At 36.5% G+C, this 9,638-nt stretch overlaps 1 protein-coding gene across 1 annotated transcript; it reads right to left on the bottom strand.

The window, feature by feature from the left end:
- Positions 1-1,247: 1,247 nt before the first annotated feature.
- Positions 1,248-7,295, bottom strand: LOC124645500. The gene is made up of 2 exons (XM_047185319.1): positions 6,966-7,295; positions 1,248-6,887 (listed from the first exon to the last, which is right to left on the bottom strand). The coding sequence occupies exon 2, from the start codon at positions 6,788-6,790 to the stop codon at positions 1,517-1,519; it is 5,274 nt and encodes a 1,757-aa protein (XP_047041275.1). The 5' UTR covers positions 6,791-6,887; positions 6,966-7,295; the 3' UTR covers positions 1,248-1,516.
- Positions 7,296-9,638: the final 2,343 nt, after the last annotated feature.

The following is a 9,638-nucleotide window of genomic DNA, read 5'->3' as shown; positions in this document are numbered from 1 at the left end:
TTAGTGGCAATCTGCCTTTTGGATATGAAATCGTTTAAAAACGATCAGTTGGCTTTGTGAAATGTTCAGATTTTTGAGCTGTTGGCAATTTCGAACGAAGAGGAAAGTTATGTAAGTTGTACTGTAATCTTTTGGAAGTATTAACTGTTAGGGATTTTAATGAAAACGAATTAGATACTAAGAACTTTAGCTATATTGAAAATTTTACGATGTAGTAGAACCGTTTACTGAAAATTTTATGAAAATAAAAATTGACGAACTTTACAAAAATAGAAATACGTTTTTGAACCATTTTTTACTATAATATACGACTTGATAAAATTTCAACTACATTCAATGTGTCAATGCACTTCACTTGTGTACCTACTTTGAAAAAAAAAAACAATGTTTGAAAAATCATTAACAAAGTGATATCACTTACATGTAGAGTACCTACATCCTAACTTACGAATTTACAGATAACATGTTACCTCCGACCTTGGAATTGCTTTAAAATTTAAACTTTACTAGCAAATATTTTGTATCACATATCTTGTCCAAAATCTCTAGATATATCAAATGATTTCATGAAAATATTATCTAAGGTAAAATGTTCTTTTCAGTTTCGGTATTTTTGTCTATTTTACAGACGGTCATCATTACTTTCCAAAGAAAGCGTTTCTTAAATCATCTAAAATCCCGTTTGATTTATTATTTATTTCGACACCTTTCAGATTCAGTTGAGTACTCTTTCAAAATATCCTATTCCACCCAAATACGATCCGAAGTTCTAAAACAACGTAAAATTGTACTCTCACTTCACACGGCTAGCATATCTCACAGTCAATTATTGCAAACAATTAATTTGTAACTTTATCAAAGTTGTATAATTTATATTCTCTCTAAAACACTAATTAAGTCTCAAGTTGTACTCGTATTTTTATATTTACATGTTTCGAAATGAATTTTGGATGTCATATCATGTATACAAACATCAATGTTATAAATAATCACCTTTAAGTAGATATACATAATTCATATGGCGTACAGTAATTAGATATATTCTCATTTTAAGTATTTCTTTAAACTTGTGATAACTTCGTGGTACGGATACCTAGCCTATAATTTTATTAGTTCATTTATCTTGCAATAAAAAATATTTATTATCGGAGCCGTCACTTCACATAATAATACATCGTTACATAATTATACATTAAAGGTGTTGCATTGTTCGGGATTCTTGTGTGTGTTTCAATGAATTTACTTTATTATTTTTCCAGTAACTAGTGCGTTTATTTTTTATACATGTAGGTACAGGTTTTACAAAAATTGTAGGGAAGAAAAAATGTGAGTGACATTTAAGACGTCACTGTCAAAAGTCGGTAAATGCAGGCTGCTTTCTGATTGGCGACACCGCTCGATAAAACAGAGCGGCGCCAGCCACGGTCGAAAACATCGTGCGTGCTATCGCCGCTGCACTAGATGGCGCTGATTGTAGACATACTCCCGGCCTTGGAAGCACCAGCTTCCAACGAAGTTACTGTGGTTGTAGTAGTGGACAGAGTTTTGGGTACGTCCTCTTGATAATTCCGGTCGCCGTCTTGATGACTGCTACACGAGAGAGGCCATCTCGACCTGGGAACGTCTCTTGCACTCGTCCAAGTTGCCATTTCAGGGGTGGAAGGTGATCTTCTTTTATTAGGACCAGTGTGTTCGGAAGTAATGTGTCTTGGTTAGATTGCCACTTGGTCCTCTTCTGAAGCTCAGAAATATATTCCGTAGCCCACCGACGCCAGAAGTTTTGTCGCATCTGTTCTATGCGATCATATCGTGGAAGGCGATGTGTGGCTGTCATCGTCAGGTCTTTCTTGTCAGCAGGCGCAGTAAGTGGCCGGCCAATCAAAAAATGAGCTGGACTTAACGGGAGCAAATCTGTCGGATCTGTGGACATAGGAGATATAGGACGGGAGTTCAGGACAGCCTCAATTTGTGCTAGCACTGTGCTCAACTCCTCGTACGTTAGATGTGCATTGCCTACAATACGACGCAAGTGATATTTGCAAGACTTGACTCCTGCCTCCCACAAACCACCAAAATGAGGCGAGTATGGCGGAATAAAAGAAAATTCTATTGAGTTATCGGATGTATAATTCAAAATGTCTGATTCATTGGTATCTAAAAATTTTGAGAATTCCTTTAAAGCTCCTACAAATGTTTTACCATTATCAGAAAAAATCTGCATTGGTTTGCCACGTCTGGAAATAAAGCGTTTCAAAGCCAATAAATATGCCTCACTAGTCAGACTCGTGACTAACTCCAAATGTATAGCGCGAGTGGCAAAGCATACAAACAGACAGATATAACACTTTGTCAATTTTGCCCCTCTACCTGCGCGATTCAGCATGAGCAATGGCCCGGCATAATCGACACCACAACGTAAGAATGGATATCCTGGCACAAGCCGTTCATTAGGTAAGTTACCCATTTGTATTTTCATTGGCGTAGCTCGCATTCGTGTGCACCTTACACACTTGTGTACAACTTGTTTTGCTAAATTGCGTCCCTTTAAAGGCCACCATGTTTCTCTAACAGTTGCTAAAAGCAACTGCGGCCCAGCGTGTAATAATACCTTGTGCTGATGTTCAAAAATAAGTCTAGTAAATATGTGTCTGCTACACAACAACAATGGATGTTTTTTGTCATAGGAAAACGAGTCAGAGTTCACAAGTCTTCCTCCTACTCTAATTAAATTATGTTCGTCCATAAATATATTTAAACCAGAAATACTACGTGAACATTTAAACTGACGTTTATTTTTTAAACTATCATAAATTTCTGGAAAAGATTGTTGTTGTGCGATTCGAGTTAAAACTCTCGTTGCATTATTCAATTCGTTTACAGATAAACAACCTGTGAAACGCTGTGCAGCTGCCCTTAGTTTACGAATATTATGTGTGAAACGAAGAATGTATGCTACCACACGGCGCAAGCGATTAAAACTTGAGAATCTGTGAAACAAAAAATCATCTGAATTTATCTGAACTAGTGCAGTAGATTTAACTGGTTTTAATTCTGGCAATTCATCACAATTAATGTCATAACAGCGCATGTTTTGATCCCATTCCAAATTGTCAACTTGTAAAAATGCGGGTCCGTGCCACCACATGTCGCACGACTTAAGTAAATCTAGGTGCATTCCGCGCGATAACATGTCAGCCGGGTTTTGTTTACCTGCGACGTGAAACCATTGTTTGTCACCAGTGAGCTCATTTATTTCTACAATGCGATTTTGTACAAATGGTTTCAATAAATTAGGCGACATTTTAAGCCATCCTAATACTACCGTGGAGTCTGACCAAAAATAGACATTATCAAAGTTTAATCTTAATGATTTCTCGATTTTTTTAAACAATCTTGCACCCACTAATGCACCACATAATTCTAAGCGCGGTATGCTAACCGGTTTCACCGGGGCGACTCGACTCTTCGCGCATAACAAATGTACTGTTATTATATTATTATCTGTAACACTGCGTATATATGCACAAGCTCCGTACGCACATTGTGAAGCATCACAAAAAATATGTAATTCTATTACACTTGTATTTTGTCCTATTACATGACGTGGAATGTGAATATACTGTAAATTATGAAATTTATTAATGAAGTTTTGCCAATCTGATAAAATAGACTTAGGCACCGGTTCATCCCAGTCTAATTTAGCTAACCACAGTTTTTGTAGTATGATTTTAGCAGTAATAACCGTTGGTGCAAGTAAACCTAATGGATCATATGTTTGTGCGATAGTTGAAAGAATGATTCGTTTAGTAACATGAGATTCATCTTGATTATATTTAGTGTCAAAGTATAATTCGTCAGAAGAATAAAACCATCCCATTCCCAATGTTTTAGTGTGACAGTTTTCACCGAATGATAAATCCTTAAAAGCGGATACGTTTGATTGTGTAACTGGTGAATTAAATACCCACTTTCTCAGATGAAAACATCCAGATTCTAGTACTTTAGAAACACTGTTGCAAATCTCTAATAATGTTTCTTGATCATCGTGGCCAGTGACGAGATCATCTACAAAAATGTCGTCATTAATGACTTGTGCGATGACGTCATCATTGCATTCCAACGCGAGTTGCTTCAAACACCTCATACTAAGATAAGGTGCGGACGCAGTTCCATATGTTACTGTGTTAAGTTGGTACACACCGAGAGGATCGGATGGATTCTCTCTCCAAAGAATTAATTGTAAATTTCTTTGGTCTTCTTGTATTTTTACCTGCCTAAACATCTTCTCAATATCAGAAGATGCTACATATCTGAATTGTCTGAATCGAAGCAAAATAGAAAACAAGTCGTTGTGTAACGCAGGTCCTGTATGTTGGATGTCATTTAATGATTTACCTGACGTTGACTTTGCACTTCCGTCAAACACCACTCTTAACTTCGTAGTAGAACTGTGTTCTCGGTAAACACCGTGATGTGGTAAAAAATAACAAATTTTATTATAATCAGAAATGCGACTCATGTGTCCCAAGCTTAAATACTCATTTATAAAATCAATATACATTTTTCTATAGGCCGGTGCGCTTCTTAGTAATTTGCGTTCGAGTGCAAGAAACCGGTTCTCGGCCATAGTAAATGTATCGCCGAGTACATCAGCTGACTCGCTTAGCGGTATGCGCACAGAAAAACGACCCTTATCTACCCGTAAAGTAGTGTCTTTAAATAATTTTTCGCATGCGATTTCTTCCTTAGTGAATTTATTACTACTAATAGGAATCTCTTCAAGTTCCCAAAAACGTTTGAGATCAGAATCTAATGTACTATGTGTGAAATTGCACTGAGTCTGTTTAATGCGTGAAACTCTTTTGTGTACAATACCAGATATGATCCATCCAAATTTTGTGTTTTGTAAGTATGGACCATTAGGCAATCTTACTAAACCCTCACTGAGCAGATCCCAGAACCTGTCCGCCCCGATCAACAAATGTATTTCACCGGAAGAACAGAATTCAGGATCGGCCAGTTGAATGTTGTCAGGTATTTCTATGTCACCTTTTGTACTCAGTGTCGGTAAGTGTGATGAAATACAAGACAAAACTAAACAGTTAAAGCGTGTGTTAAATGAATTTACTTTGGATCGCAATTGAATGCTACAAGAATTTGTGGATTGAGTGACAGTATTACCTACCCCTCTCACTTGAACAGTGGACTGTATCAATGGAATATTAAGTTTTTTACACAATGTTTCTGCAATGAAACAATGCTGACTTCCGTTATCCAGAAGAGCACGTGCTGTGTGATATACGTTATGCTCGTCCGCCACTTCCACTAAAGCAGTTGACAATAATACCGGGTTTTGATAATAGTGTGTATTGATATTATTATCTTCTGTGTAAAGCGTGTGTGTTTTATGAGAAGTGGTGTGAGCTAACTGCGTGTGTGCGTCACTTGTACTAGGTTCAGGGTGAGACTTTTGTGTGATATGCGCCACTGCTGATGATGTACAAGTGTTTACTGAATGGTCGTGAATTAATGTGTTATGCTTCTTATTACAATGCTTGCACGGTCCGAACCAACATTCGTTAACTGCGTGACCTATGCGTAAACAATTAACACATAAACCTTTTTCTTCAATGATACGTAGTTTATCCCGAAGCGATAAATTAAGGAACTCTTCACATGAATAAATGGGATGATTGGAACCACACATATTACATTTGTAGCGTTTTGAATTGTTTGACCTTTTGCTATCCTTTTGTGTTGCAACATAACTGTGTGATTTTACTGATAACGACTTCTTTGTGTGAGTATTATTATTAGTGTCTATCGTGGCTGGCTTATTCTGCGAAGGCTTCACAGTTTCTAGAAAATCAGCTCGATCTTTCAGAAATGTTAATAAATCTGACAGCAACATTTTTTTATCGACAGAACTGTTCGTGGAATTACTTTTATGAAGTTCCCACTCACGCTCAGTTGACGAATCTAGTTTTGAAACTATTATGTGAATAATTAATGTATCCCATGTATCAGTGGGTTCTCCTAAAGTTTTAAGTGCACGAATATTACGTAACATTGTGTCAATTAATTTACGGATTTGAGCAGCTGATTCTTTAGACATTGACTGCACTGAAAATATTGCCTTCACATGATTATGAACTAATAGACGGTTATTATTGTATCTGTTTTCTAAAAGACCCCAAGCTACTAAATAATTATCAGCTGAAAACTCCAGCGACTTAATGACTTGTAGGGCGTTGCCCGTAAGGACGGAACGTAAGTAATGAAATTTCTGCACATTTTCTAAATTATTACTGTTGTGAATAATAGACATATAAGTATCTCGAAATTCGAGCCATTGGTCATACGAACCATCGAAGGTTGGTAAAGAAATAGTTGGTAGTTTTACACCGTTAATGCGACTTTGACTTTGTGCTTGACTCTGAACGGATTGACTACTGGAATCTTTAAGAACACATTTACATTTAGCCACAATAGCATAATATTGGTCTTGAAACGCTTCTCTCTCCTGTAATTCTTTATCTAATTGACACTCTGACACAGCCACATCTATCTCGTCTTGAATTTCAGAAAATGTATCAAACAAGATTTTATCTCTTTGATAACGCTCCTCCAATTCTAACTTCTGAGTTGCTGTTAAGTTTGACTCGTCCAAAGATTGCACATATTTGAGAAACAATGTGAACTTTCTTTTAACTACACCTCGTTTTTTCACTAAATCACGAATAAGATCTTCACTACTTTCTATATCTAGGGACTGCCCCTTTTCAGTCATATTGGTGATTTACAGGAGAAAGGAATCAAGTACTTACAGTTTTAACTGCAATGTCGTGCTCGTGGCAATGTGGCCGCTGCACATGTGGCTGCGAAGACTGGAATTTGCACAATAATGACGATGTTAGCACAAATTGAGTAGCGGTTTGGGAAAGGAAAGGATTGATTGACCTGACCGTGACTGCCAATGCTGATTCTGCTGAAGATCCGGGTCTGAAGGTCCAATTTTGTTCGGGATTCTTGTGTGTGTTTCAATGAATTTACTTTATTATTTTTCCAGTAACTAGTGCGTTTATTTTTTATACATGTAGGTACAGGTTTTACAAAAATTGTAGGGAAGAAAAAATGTGAGTGACATTTAAGACGTCACTGTCAAAAGTCGGTAAATGCAGGCTGCTTTCTGATTGGCGACACCGCTCGATAAAACAGAGCGGCGCCAGCCACGGTCGAAAACATCGTGCGTGCTATCGCCGCTGCACTAGATGGCGCTGATTGTAGACATGCATGTTTAAGGTAAAATTTACCGAATGCAACTTCAACAAATGCTGTGTTTTGCCACCCACATATATCTTATAACTATTTGCTGTGTTTTTATGCAAGTATATATATTATAACATAATTATATTGTTTTCCTCTTGATTATGTGTCTAGAATATAAAAAATACGTCTTAAAACACATAGATGATAATTGACGCATGCCATATCTTAATTGGTGTCCATACCATATCTTAGGATGATTTGTAACACACACCTGTCGAGAATAATATTCTGGTCAAGGTTTGTCAAGCTTTATGATGTTAAAACCATAATGGATAAGTCGAAGAATGTACTTCAAAGTGTATTTTCTCGGGTACTTCTACAATATAAGCCATAAGCTTGTAAGTATAATTTTTATAACACGGTGGTGTCGACTTTAACAGAATATGTAAATATTATTTTATAATTGTACGTTATTAACGATTGGGTATTGTCAAGCAGTACATTTCACATGATGTTTCTATTGCAATAATTAATCAGATTTTTGTGTGAATGAATATATACGACGATCAACCTCCTTGCTCTGAAATATCAAATATTATAACTTACTTTATTACAGCCCCCGTACACTCTGTAACTGAGATAAGTAAAACTTTTTTCGCTTTTTTAAAAAAACATTTAACTTCAGGTTTTCAGTAAAATCACAATTGGATTAAGATCTCACTCAAGTCATCACATAAATAACAATTAAATGTTTGATTGTTGTAATAATTAATATGACGGTAATTATCAGTGTATATTTAAAGATGATCAATCATATTATTTAATTAGAACTGTCATAATATAAGTAATACTTAATCCAGAAAAGACTTATTCACACCATTCTTTTCTGAGCGATTTGTGCTAGGCATCCTGCACAGAGAAATGTTATTAAGAAAATAACTTGGTGTTTCCGAAATATTCTATTGGAATATTAATATTACAGATTATAATGTAAACTGTACTACTACGTAGCGGTGATTCCATGTTATGTAATAGTTATTGATGTCTCAGTGTCAAAATGTTCTGGACTCCTTACTCTTCAAAATAAACTGATTTTCTGTAGCTAAACGTTGTTTTATTATTTTTCAAAGCGTTGCTACGTTCCTATACCTACATTTAGACGTGAAGGCGCAACAGACAGACAAACAGAGTTATGTAACCACTAGAGATAGTTGACCTTGAGAAATGACGTAGGATAGTTTTTATCCCGGAATTTTGAAGAGTTCTCTTGGAAACGCGATATAACTGAACTCGACGCGGGCGGAAGCCAGTAGAGAATAAAAGGAGAAAAGAAGTCAGTCAGAATATTATATGAATTTCCCGAGAGATTTTAAAAACAATTTGTCCAGAAATCTGAATTTCTTGTGTGTCGACTCAAAGGGCTCGATGCAATGATTTTTTTAACTTTTCAATTCGGCATAGGTACACTCACGCAATAGGTACAACGCCATCTATAACTTTTTTGGGAACTATTTTTTTTAATCCTCAAAAAGACATAACAATGTGAAGTTAAAAAAAATACAGATGGCGTTATACGTGTGTGAGACCCTAGACAATCAGATTTATGGTCATTTTTTTTTTGGTGTACCTAGGGGTATTGGGTTGTCTGGGTAACTGGGTTGAGGAGGTCAGACAGGCAGTCGCTCCTTGTAAAACACTGGTACTCAGCTGCATCCGGTGAGACTGGAAGCCGACCTCAACAAAGTTGGAAAAAAGCTAGCCAGATGCTGTGTAGCAAATTCCAAGTTAAGGAGTATGAACAGCTCACTGTTTTGCTGTAATTTTCAGGTAAAAACTATAAAGAAAAACTCCATAGTCGAGATTTTTTAGAAACGTTTAATCCATTAACTTAGAACATAGGTACATAAACTGCAGGTGAGGTAACCTGGCCACGAATACATTATAAATACATCGTAGTTTTATCAAGATACATGTAAATGCCCTGAGTAAACATTTGTGGAAAGAACCAAACTAAATTGGTGTATGTAATTAATATAGGTACTAATCAAATAAAAATGATTTTCCTGATTGTTAAAAATAAGGACACTGTCACACTGAGATGAAGTCGCGGCGACGCGTCGCTTTGTCTCTATCTCAGTGTGCCAAGACCTAACACCACTTTCTATTCAATAAATGTAAATGCAGTTATTACATGAAGCATAAGAAACACCTGAAAACACTTTTGTCTACAGATTTTTTATGAAAACTGTCAACGCGGTGGAAGCTGTTGAAAAGCAGAAACAAGTCCAACAACAGGGCCTGTAAGACGTCAAAAGACAACGAGGTTAACCGGATCCCTAAAACTTGTTCAAAGCGAAACGAACGACCCA

Source organism: Helicoverpa zea, chromosome 31 (assembly GCF_022581195.2).
Source record: "Helicoverpa zea isolate HzStark_Cry1AcR chromosome 31, ilHelZeax1.1, whole genome shotgun sequence".
NCBI lineage: Eukaryota > Metazoa > Arthropoda > Insecta > Lepidoptera > Noctuidae > Helicoverpa > Helicoverpa zea.
Note: the sequence above shows the minus strand (reverse complement) of the source record. Positions and strands in the feature narration are given on the sequence as shown.

Excerpts from the sequence above, each read along its gene's own strand:
- LOC124645500 (XM_047185319.1), bottom strand. The coding sequence starts at position 6,790 with ATGACTGAAAAGGGGCAGTCCCTAGATATAGAAAGTAGTGAAGATCTT.